Source organism: Cebus imitator, unplaced genomic scaffold (assembly GCF_001604975.1).
Source record: "Cebus imitator isolate Cc_AM_T3 unplaced genomic scaffold, Cebus_imitator-1.0 Scaffold126, whole genome shotgun sequence".
NCBI lineage: Eukaryota > Metazoa > Chordata > Mammalia > Primates > Cebidae > Cebus > Cebus imitator.
Window position 1 is genome coordinate 3975110 of NW_016107441.1, and position 15847 is coordinate 3990956.

The following is a 15847-nucleotide window of genomic DNA, read 5'->3' on the forward strand; positions in this document are numbered from 1 at the left end:
AAAAATTACTGGGCACAGTGGCTCATGCTTATAATCCCAGCACTTTGGGAGGCTGAGGTGGGTGGATCACCTGAGGTCAGGAGTTTGAGACTAGCTTTGCCAACATGGTGAAACACCATCTCAACTAAAAATACAAAATATTAGCCAGGTGTGGTGGCATGTGCCTGTAATCCCAGCTACTTCGGGGAGGCTAAGTAGGAGAATTGCTTGAGCCTGGGAGATGGAGGTTGCAGTGAGCCAAGATTGCACCACTGCACTCCAGCCTGGGTGACAGAGCGAGACTCTTGTCTCAACAACAACAACAAAAAAATAAAAATAATAAACCTTTTTTTCTAGAAGGGGTCACTGTAATGTAAGGCATACCATAGGTGCTCCTAGATGGTACAGCTGACTGCATGGAGAAAATGTACAGTGGTGTGGGAACACCACTTGCAATAGGGTTCAGGAGGAAAAGAGCAATAAATAAAACTGCTTTGTGTGCAATATGATCTCAATTATGTAAAATATCCATAGAAAATAGACTAGAGGAAAATATACAAACATGATTGCCTGTGGGTTGTGAACTTATATGTGTATTTTGCTTTGTGAGATAAACCGTTTATTTTTTTAAGACACAGGATCTCAGCTGGGTGCGGTGGCTCATGCCTGTAATCCTAGCACTTTGGGATGCCAAGGTGGGCAGATCACCTGAGGTCAGGAGTAGAGACCAGCCTGGCCTATATGGCAAAACCCCATCTCTACTAAAGATACAAAAAATTAGGTGGGCATGGTGGTGAGTGCCCGTAATCCCAGCTACTCAGGAGGCTAAGGCAGGAGAATCACTAAAATCCGGGATGCAGAGACCGCAGTGAGCTGAGATTGCACCACTGCACTCCAGCCTGGGCAACAGAGCAAGACCCATCTCAAAAAAAAAAAAAAAAAAAAGACACCGGGTCTCCCTCTGTCACCCAGGTTGTTATGCAATGGCATAATCAGTAGCTCATTGCAGCCTCAAACTCCTGGGTTCAAGACATCCTTCTGTCTCAGTCTCAGATTACAGATAGGTGCCACAACATCCAGCTAATTTCTTTACAATTTTTCTTAAAGACGGGGTCTTATTATATTGTCTAAGCCTGTCTTGAACTCCTGGCCTCAAGGGATTCTCCTTCCTTTGCCTCTCAAAGTGCTGTGATGATAGTTGTGAGCCACCGTGCTCAGCCAAAAAAAATTTTCCAGTTTGCTAAAGCTAGCCTATTTTATTTTTATATTATATTTTATCATTTACAAAATACATATATATATATAAATATAATTTAGCACTTGGCCCTTGACTGTGTTGCTCTGGTTACCAAAACATTGATGCAACCAGGAGTGATCCTGTATTCATTCATTCATTCCTTTGTTCAGAAAAGACTGAGGGCCTCTTCTGTTTAAGTCACCATTGATAAGTACTACAAGGAACGCTAAGATGAATAAGGTATAATCCCTGCCTTATGGTTACTTATGAATAGGGTGTTCTCTTAGATAACCATAACTGAGTAGATAAAATGAAAAATATATGTTTTAGGAAAACTGCCACTGGAGATAAGAGTTCAGAGAAATCTACTTTAACTATGAAGATTAAATAAGATTTTGTGAAGAAGTTGACATTTGGTGCTGAATCTTGAAGGACAAGTGGAAATGGAAAGGCTTACTGGCAATAATAAAAATAATGAAAGGGAATATTTACTTAGCATATACTATGCTATAAACGTCATTGTACTATTAAATTTTACACATTATCTCACTTAAGGCTCACTAAAGCTCTATGAGATAAGTAGATTTATCATCTCCAATTTACAGATGGGGAAGCTGAGGCTTAGAGAGAGGTTAAATATTTGCCTAAAGTCACAAGGTTGTTGAGCCAGGATTCACAGTCATGACCTCACTATTAATAGCTATGTTATTTGAATGGGGGGAAGAAAACATGAGGCCCACAGGGGATTAGATGGGAAACTTCTGGAAAGTAGGGAACATGTCTGTCTTGCTCGCTTTTCTATGTGTAGGGCCTAGTAGTATCTGGTGCATAGTAAATGATCATACATATTTGTATTGATGAAACAAGGTGAAAGAAACAGGTGAAAGGTGAAAGAAACTGTGTGTGCTGGAAGGCAGTGGGATGGGAAGGTTAGTTAGGGTCAGGCTGTGCTGGTTGTGAATGTGGAGATTCAAAGCAGAGACAGGGCCTGAGTCCATCATAGAGCCAGAGAGCTGACCCAGGCAAGTGTGGTAGACTGGCTCACAGTGGGAGTACAGTTAGTGAGGAAGCCCATGATGGGACAACATGGGAAGTACAGAACGCCAGGGAGTGTAGTGGGGATGGGAGAAGAGGCTGCATAGGTAGAACTGATGAGAAGAGGCTGGGATGGTGCTTGTTTCCAACTCAGAAGGGTGAGTGTGTTAAAAGTTAATTCTCTTATCAGACCTTCATTGCAAACCATACCCCGCCCTGACTACCCCACTTCCTGTGAGCCTCCTTTCTCATCTGTAAAGTGGGGATAGTCTTGGAAAACTATTGCCCTGGGGTTTAAATGTGGTAGTATGGAAACAGTCAGTCCCCACCCCACCTCCTCCTTGTATGTTAGCTATTACTATTTACATCTACTTCACAAGAGGTGATCCTGGCTGAGCCTCTTCCCAAGAACTGAAATAATAATGTGACATGTGCCAGGAGGCCCAAGAGTCTTCAGAGTCTTGAAAAACACTTCCAAGCTGGCATTTTTTGGCCAAGGCCCGTCCCTTTGCTAACCCTACTCACTTTGTGTCAGTATAAGAGGTTTCACACCCAAGGGGCCCCATAGCAGAAAAGTAAGTGATTCCCGTAAGCTCTTCCAGAAACACAAGGCTCTTTGGAAAACCAAACTCAAAGAGGAATAAAACTAGTACATATCCAAGCATGTTAAATTTTCGTTCATAATTAGCACAGATAACTCAAAGAACCACTCCTCCTTCCTTTAACATTCATCGCTCTCCCTCCAAAAGAATAAAATTTCTTGTAAACTTTGTATTTTCCTCCTGCCCATAAGCCAGATGGGCAGGCATGCTTCCTGTTTCATGGATGGAAAGCTCAGGAGGCTGCCCAGTCATTCAGCAAAATCAGAGGTGGGACCCAGGTTATAAACCAATTCTCCCAGCTCTCTAGTCTTTCATGCACCCTGCTCTGTCTCACTTTAGGAAGTTGTCAGCATGAGGAGCAAACAAGCATATAATTAATTACAAATAGGCGTTTGTTTATGTTTTGTTTTTGTTTTTTAGACGGAGTGTCGATCCGTTGCCCAGGCTGCAGTGCAGTGGTGCGATATTGGCTCACTGCAACCTCTGCCTCCCAGGTTCAAGCAATTCTCCTGCCTCAGCCTCCTGAGTAGCTGGGATTATAGGTGCAGGCCACCAGGCCTGGCTAATTTTTGTATTTTTGGTAGAGACAGGGTTTCACCATGTTGGTCAGGCTGGTCTCGAACTCCTGGCCTCGTGATCCACCCCCCTCGGCCTCCCAAAGTGCTGGGATTACAGGTGTAAGCCACAATGCCCAGCCAATGTTTTGTTTTGTTTTTGAGACAGGGTCTCAGTCTGTTGCCCAGGCTGGGGTACAGTGGCACAATCATGGCTCACTGCAGTCTCAACTTCCCAGGCTCAGGTGATCTTCCCACCTCAGCCTCCCCAGTAGCAGGGATTACAGGTGTGTACCCCCATGCCCAGATAATGTTTTGTATTTTTTTGTAGAGATGGTGTTTCATCATGTTGCCCAGACTTATCTTGAACTCCTGGGTTCAAGGGATCCACCTGCCTGGGCCTCCCAGAGTGTTGGGATTACAGGCGTAAACAACCATCCCCAGACTAAACAGGTATTTGGACCCACTTTATTAATTTGGTGGGCTTTATTTTTTTGAGACAAGGTCTGGTCTCGCTTTGTTGCCCAGGTTAAGGTGCAGTGATGCAGTCTTAGTTCACTGCAGCTGCTACCTCCAAGGCTCAAGCAATCCTCCCACCTCAGCCTCCTGAATAGCTGGGACTACAGGCATGTGCCATCACGTCTGGCTAATTTATTTATTTGTTTATTTTTTAAAGACAGGGTCTCACTATGTTGCCCAGGTGGGTCTCAAATTCCTGGGCTCAAGCAATTCTCCCATCTTGGCCTCCCAAAGTGCTGGGATTACAGCTGTGAGCCACAACACCTGGCCTAGTGTTTAAGCATACGGTGTATTTAAACTCTAGGCACAAGTTAGCCTGATCCTTGTCACTTTCTGCCTAAAGCATATTTTGTCTTACCTCTTTTCTTTGGCTGCAGGTTAAATATTGCTCAATTATTTGGTTCCTCTAATTAGAGTTTACCCTTGAGAGAGATAGGATTCAACCTGTTCTGTATCTTACTGAGGCCTATTTGAGGGATTCTCCAAAAATACTTATGGATATGACAATGGAGGGAAGAGAGGTAGTCTGTACAGAGCGGTACAGTGGGTAGGAATAAGGCCAGGAGACATAGAACACTCTGAAAAATCCCACTCTGATAGTTAGCTGCTACCTATGATGCTGAGTACCCCACCTTACTTTCTTTTCTGATTTTCAATTGCCTTCCTTTGTAATTTGAAGACAATAACAATTTCAGGATCTAGCCTGTAGTTCCTGGCACATAGTAGGGCTCAGTAGACATTTAGAGAAATAATTAGTACATATCCCACTGGACTGTTATGAGGATTAAATGAGATAATAAATGTCAAGTACTTCCCATAGAACCTAGTGTATACTAGTTACTCAATAAAAGTAGCTACTCTGGACTATTTGATCATTACTAGTATAGTAGTCCCCTCTTATCTGTGGTTTTGCTACCTGATGTTTCAGTTACCCGTGGTCAACTGCGGTCAGAAAATATTACATACAATAAGATGTTTTGAGAGAGAAAGAGCATAGTCACATAAATTTTATTACAGCCTATTGTTACAATTGTTCTGTTTTATTATTTATTGTTATATCTTCCTGTGCCTAATTTATAAATTAAACTTTATTATAGGCATGTATATATAGGAAAAACATATATAGATAGATAGATATGTATAGATAGAGTTTGGTACTATTTGGGGTTTCAGGCATGCACTGGGGGGGTCTTGTAATGTATCCCCCGGGGATAAGGGAGGATGACTGTATTTGACTTTATTTAGAAATATATGCATATAGAATACCATAGTTGGTTAGGAATCAAAAAACCTAAATTTAAATCCCAATTTCAGCATTTTTAAATTAATTTTATTTTTTAAATGGATGAGAGGTTTATGCGTTGCCCAGGCTGGCCTGGAACTCCTGACCTCGCCTCCTCATGTGCCAGGACAAGTGGCCTGAGCCACTGTGGCTCCCTAAAACTTTTTTAAAAGTAGAGATAGGGTCTCACTGTGTTGTCCAGGCTGGTGTCTAACTCCTGGGTTCCAGTGATCCTCCTGCTTTGGCCTTTCAAAGTGTTGAGGTTACAGGTGTGAATCACCATGCCCAGCCCCAGTTTCATTATTTTAATGTAAAAAAAGCTGCTGGATTTAGGTTAAAGAGATTCAGGTATGAGACCTGGCTCTGTCTGGCTCTGTTGTGTGACTTTGGATAAGGAACTTTTCTTTTTTGAGACGGAGTCTTGCTCTGTCACCCAGGCTGGAGTGCAGTGGGGTGATCTCAGGTCACTGCAACCTCCACCTCTTGGGTTCAAGCGATTTTCCTGCTTCAGCCTCCTGAGTAGCTGGGATTATAGGTGTGCACCACCACGCCCGGCTAATATTGTATTTTTAGTAGAGACAGTGTTTTGCCGTGTTGGCCAGGCTGGTCTCGAACTCCTGACCTCAGGTGATTCACCTGCCTCGGCCTTCCAAAGTGCTGGGATTATAGGGGTGAGCCACAGTGCCCAGAGTTTCTTGTCCACACAGTACTCTCATACCCTCACAAGTTCTCAGGGTTGGGGGGATGGTACCTCTCTAATGCCAATTACAAAAAGAATGACCAACAATAGCAATTATGTCCCCTATTAACAAAGTTTACAAAGGGTCTAGAGTGAATAAGCTCTTCAGGAAATATTTATCAATAAATTTTTAATGGCTGGGAGTGGGGGCTCACGCCTGTAATCCCAGCACTTTGGGAGGCCAAGGTAGGCGGCTTGCCTGAGGTCAGGAGTTCAAGACCAGCCTGACCAATATGGTGAAACCCCATCTCTACTACAAAATTTAGCCGGGTGTAGTGGCATGCACCTGTAGTCCCAGCTACTCCGGAGGCTGAGGCAGAAGAATTGCTTGAACCCGGGAGGCAGAGGTTGCAGTGAGCTGAGATCGTGCAACTGCACTCCAGCCTGGGTAACAGAGCGAGACTCCATCTCAAAAACAAAAAAAAATTTATAAAGCTGTGCATGGTGGCACGTGCTTGTGGTCCTAGCTACTTTGGAGGCTGAGATGGGAGGATGGCTTGAGCCCAGGAGTTTGAGGCTGCAGTGAGCCGGATCACACCACTGCACTCCAGCCTGGGTGACAGACCTCATCTCTTCAAATAAATAAACAGTGTATTCCAGTGGTAATGTGCAATAATTTACCTTCTGATTAAGAGTACATGTAATGCACTTAGTAGATTCCCGCTTTAATTCATCGAGACCCCCTTTAACATTACCTTCCTTGGTAGCTCCTTCGAAGTACTGGCTTGTCTATAGAATTTACACAGCACCTTGACTAACATTGTCTTACTTGACCCTTCACAGGAGCTCAGAGGGTAGAAGCAAGTCAGGCATTATTTACCCCCATTTTCCACCAGGAGAGGGGTCCAGGGAAGTGCTGCTAGCTGGCCAAGGCTTAGAGGCTGAATAACCCAAGAGTTGGAATTACCTGGCTATCCCGACCAGTACTTCTCCCCGATACTGGTTACAAACCTACAGCTCAGCCTTGCTGGCTGGGGCAGTTCCAAGAGGCTTTTCATTCAGTCTTCTAGATCCAGAAGGTTGTGTGCTCTAATTCTTGTTTCGGAGATGGCCAACATTCCAGGCTGTTATGTTATGTGAGGACGTGGGATCACAGCCAGTCAAAAGCCAGGACTTCTCCAAGTGAAGTCATAAGCACCAAAGGGATCTTGCTAGACATGCAGATTCTGGGTCCAATCCCAGACCGAGCCTGATTCCTAACACTTTGGCATTGGCGTTCAAAGAAATCTGCCCTTATCACCCAAACAAAAGTAGCCCATCTAGTCTGATTACCACAGTAACTGCTGTCTTCATAGATACTAGACAAGAATTTATCATTTGTTTATTGTCTCTTTTCCACCTTAGAATAAATTCCATGAGGATAGGGACTTTGTTAGCCTGATTTAAACCAAACCTATTTTCTAGAACCCTGCAGCCCCCACAGTACGAGGTCAGTAAGTATTTATTGAATCGAATGTACACTGGAGTTTGAAACCGCTGTCATATACTGCTCCTTCATTTTACAATAGGGAAATTGAGGCCCAAGAAGATGGAAGTCACTGTCGCAGGGATGGTAAGGGGCAGGGCCAGGATAAAATCTCAGATCTCACAAGTCCCAATCCAGGGACCGTTCAACTCCGCCCAAAGCAATTCTTTAGAAAAAACGACATCCACTTGAAAGAAAAGACATTTCCTGCCCATAAATACTAGGTTTCACAGCGGGGAGGAGGGCCTGGCCTGGGTGAGGGCTTTGGTAATTCCCTTCCCACTTCTCAGGCGCCCTCAGCCCGCAAAGGCTAAGGACTCGCCTTCCAGGCCCGGAGTCGAACCCATCTCCAGGTAGTGTCGAGGCCAGGCCCGGCGGCGGCGAGGCGCGGAGGCTCAGTGAGGTGCGGACGGCTCACCCAACCAAGGTCACCCAGGCAGAGACTGAAGGGGCCAGGCCCGCTGGGTACAGGGGAGGGGGCGGCGTTGGCGCGTCCTCGGGGTGGATGAGGGGCCTCCCTTCGGCCTCCTGGAAGTCAGGAGTGACACTAATGGCTCCTTCCCCACTGAATCTGGCACTCAGCCTAAAAAGCGCGAGCAGGCCCGGCCGGCCGCGTGGCCTGGTCCCATGTGCTCCACCTGAGGCCGCCCTCACGCGCTGGCCCTTTAAGACACCTCCCCTTCTCACCCAGTCTTGTCTCCTATCCCCCTCAGCGCCCCCACCAACAACTCCCGAATTGCATCAGGCACGTGCTCGCCCCCGTCGGGTCTGAGCGTTCCTACCCCCAGCCCGGGAGGAGCTCGGAGGAGTCGGCAGCCAGGGGCGGGGCGAGGGGCGGGACCGCAGGGCCGTGCGCGCGCGCTCCCGCCGCCTTCTGCCCGCCCGTCGCCCAGGGCCGGGCCGGCGGGCGCGTCCCCGCTGCTCCGTCCCCTCCCCTCGCCCGCCGCGTCGTGAGGCGCGCGCCCGCCCGCCTGCCGCGGATCGCGTGGTCTGCTCTGCTCGCCGCGCCTCTCCCCCGTCAGTCCATATTGCTGCAGCCCCCGAGCCGGGAAGCCCGGGCCGCCCCGGGGGCGGGGGGGAGGGAGGGACGGGACGAGAAGCCTGCCCGGCTCGGGGTGGGGGCGTCTTGCGAGGAGCGGGCGGGGGGGGACGCACGCCGAGGAGGCCTGGACCGCAGAGTGGGGAGCCTTCCTCCCCCCCCCGCCCCTCTAGTGGGCCTCGGATTTACAGCGGCTGCACCTAACTGGGAGGGGGCCGCGCCTCGCGTGAACCCCGACCCTTCTCCGCAGGGACTGGGGCCCAGCGCCCCTGAGGAAGGCGTCGCGGGCGCCCTACGAGCCAAGTTCGAGGCGGGGGAGGCAGCCTCGGGCGCGCCTGGCTTCTCGGGGGGGGGGCGGGCGCGCAGATGGCCACTCAGGTGGAGCCGCTGCTGCCTGGGGGCGCCCCGCTCTTGCAGGCCGAAGAGCACGGGGGGCTGGTGAGGAAGAAGCCGCCGCCGGCGCCTGAGGGCAAGGGCGAGCCCGGGACGAACGACGTCCGCGGGGGGGAGCCGGACGGCGGCGCTCGGAGACCCCGGCCGCCTTGCGCCAGGCCGCACAAGGAGGGCACCGGGCAGCAGGAGCGCGAGAACCAGCGGCCGCTGCCGCCGCTGGGCGCCGAGGGCCCAGCCGTCAGCGACGGGGAGGAGGGCGGCGGCGAGCCAGGCGTTGGCGGAGGAGCTGCCGGAGCCGCGGGCGCGGGGCGCCGGGACTTCGTGGAAGCCCCCCCTCCCAAGGTGAACCCGTGGACTAAGAACGCACTGCCGCCGGTCCTGACCACCGTGAACGGACAGTCCCCCCCAGGTGGGTCTCCCTCCTTTTCCTCCTGGGTCCGGGGGCCTCTTCCGGGGACATGGGAGTCCCATCCCCCAGCGCCTCCAGGGCCCTGGGGTCCGCTACCGGTCATGGTGACTCGGGACTTTTGAAAATTGCCTCCTGGTTGATCCTGGTCGCCGCGCCCTCTCCCCACCGCACACTCGGGAACCTGCCCCTGCCCGAGGGCCCGGCCTCCGGGAGGCTGCGGCCACCGCCTGGGCCGCAGCGGTTAGTGGGCGACGGCGTGGTCCGGGCCTACCTCGTCGGCGGAGGGTGGGCGCTGGTTTCAGTGAAAAGGGCCCCACCGCATGTTGGTGGAGGAGACGGCTTCTGGTTTGAACCTTCCTTGGGAAGCCCCTCTTCCCACCCCGCCCGGCGCTCCCCGTTTTGGTAGCGTTGCGAACGTCCCCATATTGTAAATGTTTAATGAGCGTATGTCACGGGCAACCCAGTGCCCGGCGTGGAGTACATGCCGGCCGCACGGATTCGGGGATTAAAAGTTAACAAGGTTTGTTCTCGGGGAGATGATATTGGGCGGTAGAATCTCGTTTTGGAGAAGGATTGAGGGGTCAGTTACCGGGAGAATGGGGAGAAACCCATCGTGTTACCGAATTCGGTGGTTTTCCTCCCCGATCCCGGGCACCTTCCGCCTTGAGAAGGAGCCCGACGGCAAGTGTGATGGGGGAGCCAGTTAGAAGGTTTGGCCGAAAATGAGGCGGGTGAGGGGCCTGCGGCGACAGGAGGGGCGTGTGGCGGCAGGGGAGGGAGTGTCCGGGCTGGGCGGGAGGGTGACAGTTGGGCGCCATGCGCTGCGCCGGCGGCCCACGGGCCGCTCGGCCTCGGCGTTCGGCGCGGGCCGCGTCGCTCCGGGTGGCAGGCGGGTGCGGGCCCGCAGCGCGGCCCGAGTGTGCGTGTGCGCGGGTGTGTGCGCGTTCCCCCTTCCCAGCATTCCTCTGCAGCCGGGACAACGTGGTGCCTCCCCGCGCGGGGAGCGGCATGTGACTGCCGACCGGCGCTCCCCGAGTCCTCCCTCTCCCTCCTCCGCGTTTTGGTCCTTTGGGACCGTGCCCCTTTCCAGGGGGAGGTGAGGGTGCAGGAAATCCCAGCAGAGCCGTGTCAGCCTGGGGAAGAGAGGCGGTGCAGAATATGGAGTCTACTCTTGGCCTGCCGTTGCCGGGAATAGCTCGTCCGCTTGGGTGGGGGTCGCGCCCACTCTCCTCTCTCGGCCGGCGGATAGGGCGGGTCTCCATTCTTTGGTTTTGGGTCAGTTTGCGGTGGATCGGTTTTAAAACTGTCTTGTAGTTAGAATGATGGCCTCTGGTCGTAGCCTTGGTGCTGTTAAAAAGCTTTTCTTCTGCTGTCGCTGGTTGAGGCTAACTAGTTTAAACCATTCAAAAATAAAGGGGAAGCTTATGCCTTCACAGTCAAAGTAGAATCATTCCTAGTCCTAGGGAAGCCAGAATAGCCAGGCCTGAAAACATCATGTTGCAATTTTTATTTCTTTTCAGGTTGCTTCATTTGGAGGAGGGGACATTTAGGGTTTACTAACAGTCCGTCAAACTGTTCTCTTCCTTCTCCCCTCCTCCCCTTCCCCCCTTTCCCTTCCAGAACCCTCTTATGCAAAGGACAGTGCTGAAACCTCCGTTGTCTTTCACGTCCCTCCTATCCACCCACAGAGTGAGGGAAAACAACTTTAAAACACTCTTTGGTCCTTCTCCCTTCTTTAAACTCAAAAGGGTATAATCATCCCCGGGAGAGAGCACTCCTCAGAAGTTTAAATGGGGCTACTCATTCTGGCTGCTGCTTGGCTAATGGTGAACCTGCCTTGTGGGTTTTCAATCAGCCATGACATCAGGTGGTATTGGGTGCCTGAGCTGGCATTTTGTGTTAAGTCCAGGAGCCCTTGATACTGTGCGTCACTGGGGTTATTGATCGTGGGAAGAAGACAGCTTGGCTGGCATCTTGCCTTTCCCCTGAGTGGAGAAGCTGATTGGCTTTAAGTGCCCAAAGCAAAATTCTTGAGTGGAAGTAGATTTGTTCTGTTTATGTTTTTTGGAATCAGGGCAAGAGAGGTCTACTTGGTTTAGAACCTTTGGGATAGGTTTTGACAGCCTAACTCAGTTAATCCAGTAGCTTCTCTCTAAGCCTGTTGTTAGGACTTGTGAGCGTTTTGAGAGGGAATTCTATGATTGGGTTGTCAGTCTGCTAAGGCTAGATGGTGGCCTTTTCTCTGGAGCATACATAGGTCTCTGAAGTGCTTTTCCAGCCCTGGTATTTTTATAGTTTCGACATATTTAAATGTGACACTAGTGGAGTGGCTGTGTGGTCTTGGGAATTTTTGTGTTCTGTGATGCATATGTTTTTGGGAGTCTACAGAAATAAGTACCTCATAAGCAAACTAAAAGCTTTCCAAAGCTTGCTGCAAATGCCTATTTTTAGCCCTCCTTTTGGCTCAGATGTTGGTGTTTTAGTTCTTTAAGGGACACTTGCAGTAAGTAGTAATAAAATACGTTTTGTGATATCTCTCCTTTCTTGTGGAGTTCTGTATTATGGTTTAAATATCCAAGTCTTAGATTTGTAGTTTTAAATCTTGGGATTTGCGTTTTGGCTTTTTGGATCTCCTTCCCTCCCTAGCATATTTTTTAATGTTTAAATTTTTTTCCTTATTCTGGTCATACCCTTTCTGAGTATAAGATCCAACATGTCTAAGTTAAGAGATGATATATGGCGAAGGTTCTGGGGTCAAACTGTGTGGGTAGCTCTACCACTTGTTAGTTGTGCCTTCTTGGGCAAGTTGTTTAACCATTCTGTGCCTCACCTTCTTAATTTGTGCAGTAGATGTTTATGATTTACTTGCCTCATGGCGGTATTACGGTATTACAAGCATTCATTGTTACGATATGTGTATTTAGCCCAGTGCCTGGCAGGTGGAAGTTGTTACTTACTGTGGGTCTTGGTGGAACGTCTCTCTGGGTCTCTGTTTTTCTCTACCTGTAACGTGATGGGGTTGGTGAATGCAGACCTCTCCTTTTCTTGTGTTACATCAGTACTCCATGAACTGTATGGGATCTGTCTTCTTAAAACTTGACTTTTGCTTATCTACAAGGCTTGGGATGGATAATTTAAAGGTTAGTGACTCTTAAGAATTGGCTATTTTTTGCCTTGGAATGTGGTGAGATGAATTTTTTAAAAATAAGTTTTAACTTTTTAATTTGCCTTTTGTAAAGATTCTCTTTTGAGGGAGTTGGACATGTACTCTCAGGACTATGAGGAAAAGCCAGCCTAACTGGACTGAAAGTTTGCTGGTGGCTGGTGCATGTGTAGTGCCTTGAGACTTGAGTACAGATAATCCTCAATTTATGATTTTTTTGACTTTACGGTGATGGGGAAAGTGATACAAATTTAATGGAAACTGTATTTCAGGTACCCATACAACCATGTTTTTTCACTTTCAGTACAATATTTAATAAATTACATGAGACATTCAACAGTTAAAATTGACTTTATATTAGACATTTTGGCAATCTGTAGGCTAAAGTGTTCTGAGTGCATTTAAGATAGGCTAGGCTAAGCTTTTTTTTGAGACAGAGTCTTGCTCTGTTGCCCAGGCTGGAATGCAGTGGTGTGATCTCAGCCCACGGCAACCTATGCCTCCTGGGTTCAAGCGATTCTTCTTCTGCCTCAGCCTCTTGAGTAGCTGGGACTACAGGTGTGTGCTACCATGCCTGGCTAATTTTTGTATTTTTAGTAGAGATGGAGTTGCACCATGTTAGCCAGGCTGGTCTCGAACTCCTGACCTCAGGCAAGCCGCCTGCCTTGGCCTCCCAAAGTGCTGGGATTACAGGTGTGAGTCACCATGCCCTGCGCTAGGCTAAGTGTTGATGTTCAGTAGGTTAGGTGTATTAAATGCATTTTCAATTTAATTATATTCAGATTTTTATTTTTTATTACTTTTTCTTTATTTTTTTTTTTTTTGAGATGGAGTTTTACTCTTTCATCCAGGCTGGAGTGCAGTGGTGTGATCTCGACTCCCGGCAACCTTTGTCTTCTGGTTTCAAGCCACTCTCCTGCCTCAGCCTCCTGAGTAGCTGGGATTATAGGTGCATGCCACCACACCTGGCTGATTTTTGTATTTTCAGTAGAGATGGGGTTTCACCATATTAGCCAGGCTGGTCTTGAACTCCTGATCTTGTGACCTGCCCGCCTCAGCCTCCCAAAGTGCTGGGATTACAGGAATGAGCCGCCACACCCGGCCATAGTTACTTATTTTTTAGACAGGGTCTCACTCTGTCACACAGGCTATAATGTAGTGAAACAATCATGGCTCACTGCAGCCTCAAACCCCTAGACTCAAAGGATCCTCCCACCTTAGCTTCCCTAGTAGCTGGGATTACAGGCGCACACCACCACACTGGCTAATTTTTTTCTATATTTTTTGTAGAAATGGGGTTCTGCTATATTGCCCAGGTGGTTGCAGACTCCTAGGCTCAAGTGATCTGCTGGCCTTGGCCTCCTGAAGTGCAGGGATTACAGATATGAGCCACCATGCCCGGCCTTACTGTATTTTCAGGATGTAACCCCATCTTAAGTTGTTAAGCATCCATATATCATTTCCACAAGTTCCCATCCACCCTAGCAGGGGTAATCAAACCTAGTAGGTTTGTTTTGTATACACCTTTAAATGGATATGTAGTAAGAAAATTAGTGCTAAAGTTTGGAACAGGGTCTGAGACTTAAATGTTTATGTTCTGAACATCCTTTTTTTCCTATGTCCCTTTGAAATGCAACAAACTGGCACAAAATTAAAAAGGATTATAATTCAGCAATCCCGTGGTGTCCCAGAGATCCTCTGTTGCACTGAACTGGGCCCATGTAAACCTGTCTGCTTTCCTCTATTTTCTGGGTGTGGGCCCTTCCCCAGATTGCCCTGGCTGTACTAGCTGGGTGTCTCTGTGGATCTAGGGCATCACCATGACCTTGCAGTGTCAGAGCTACTTCAGTTCCTGGCCCCTTTCTTGCCTACACAGAATGGAGACTGGATGGGAGTAAGAAGTCTGGCCCTGGAATCATATGATCTGTACTCTTGAGTCCTAGTCCCACTTCTGACTTGCTGTGCAATCTTAGGTGAATTACTCAACCTCTCTGAGCCACCATTACCTCATCCTCAAAATGAGAATACTGATAGTACTTTCAGAGGATTGTGAGAATTAAAGAAAATACAAAGCCTTTAGCATAGTGCCAGGCAAAGAGTAAGTACCTAATAAGTACTGCCTATTTAGTAATTGCTATTTAAATATTTGTGTAATAAATGATCACCATTATTAGAAGCTACTTCTGATCATGCTTATGACCAGCATTGTGGACACCAGCACACCCCTTGCTTTCTCTGTGCCTCTGTTTCTTTGTCTGTAAAATCAGGGTATTAGACTAGGTCCAAGTTTTTTAAAAGTTTTCTAGTATTGAAATTTTTTTCTAAAACTCCCTCCCCACAAAAGAAAGAAACCAAAGAAGAGCTTTATATTTGCATCATAATTAAGAATCCAAGCTCTCTGGAGGCTGAAAAAACTCTTCTGGCCTCAGGAACCTAAGTTGATGCCTTAGGGGTGTATGATGGAGCAACCAGACATTATGTGCCTTATGGTGTCTGAAAGCATACAGCACCACCTGAAGATTGCCCCCCACCAAATAAAAACGGAATCTAAATCTAACAGAACCATAGATAGAGGAACAGACTAATTAGACATGAGATAGGCAGTTACACAGTTTCTAAATGTGAGAAATTCTACAAGACACACTATTTCCAATAAATGGCATTTTTAAAAAGGAAGAACTATTGTAGATGAAAAGAGTTGAGACATTGGTCATGCATTGTTGCAGATCTTATTTGGATCTTGATTCTTGGCCCTAAGTGTCCAAAGACATTTTGATAACAACTGAGGAAATTTGATTATCTTAAATTAAGAAATTATTTTGTCAATCCTGATAATAATAATGGTATTATGATTGTTTTTAACTGTGTAACTGGATATATTGTGCACCCCCAGCTAAGAACTGCTAGGTTAGTCTATTAAGTAAGATTTAAGGCTTTTTTTTTTTTTTTATCATGCACTTGATCTTAGCCAAAAGGCTGACAAACAATATAGTGTGAATCACTTTCTCCTCTTCTAAGGAAAGGTCACAATTAGGACACCCTTTGAAAGGAAGAGTGGGAGGCAGCTTTCATCAGGAGCCTTCAGCTGGCCTGGCCCCCTTCCTTGTGGACAGAGAGTTTGCATTTCATACTAACCAGGAAGTGAGTGCCTGCCAGGTAGGGGAAGGTTTTTAGGAGGTGGTTTTTGGCCCTCTGGGAAGGTAGAGGGTAGTCACAAGCCTTCTTGAATTCTGAACCTCATGAGGGGTGGGGTCTTTCTGCTCACCAACCCACTATCTAGAGTGAGACCTGAACTGGAGTAAGCAACCTAATAGCTGTTACTGAGCCCCCATTCCCCTTTCTTTCTTTCTTTCTTTCTTTCTTTCTTTCTTTCTTTCTTTCTTTCTTTCTTTCTTTCTTTCTTTCTTTCTTTCTTTCTTTCTTTCTTTCTT

At 48.0% G+C, this 15847-nt stretch overlaps 1 protein-coding gene across 5 annotated transcripts in view; it reads left to right on the forward strand.

Moving 5' to 3' along the window:
* Nucleotides 1-15847, forward strand: part of LARP1 (La ribonucleoprotein 1, translational regulator) — a 147445-nt gene that overhangs the window by 76117 nt on the left and 55481 nt on the right. For 4 of the 5 annotated variants that reach the window (XM_017540541.1, XM_017540543.1, XM_037742755.1 and 1 more), the window contains exon 1: nt 8349-9253. The exons of the other annotated variant lie outside the window; for it this stretch is intronic. In XM_017540541.1, the coding sequence (XP_017396030.1) occupies nt 8818-9253 (436 nt within the window). In that variant the 5' untranslated portion in view covers nt 8349-8817. Of the gene's footprint in view, nt 1-8348; nt 9254-15847 lie in introns of those variants that run through there. 5 annotated transcript variants of the gene reach the window in all.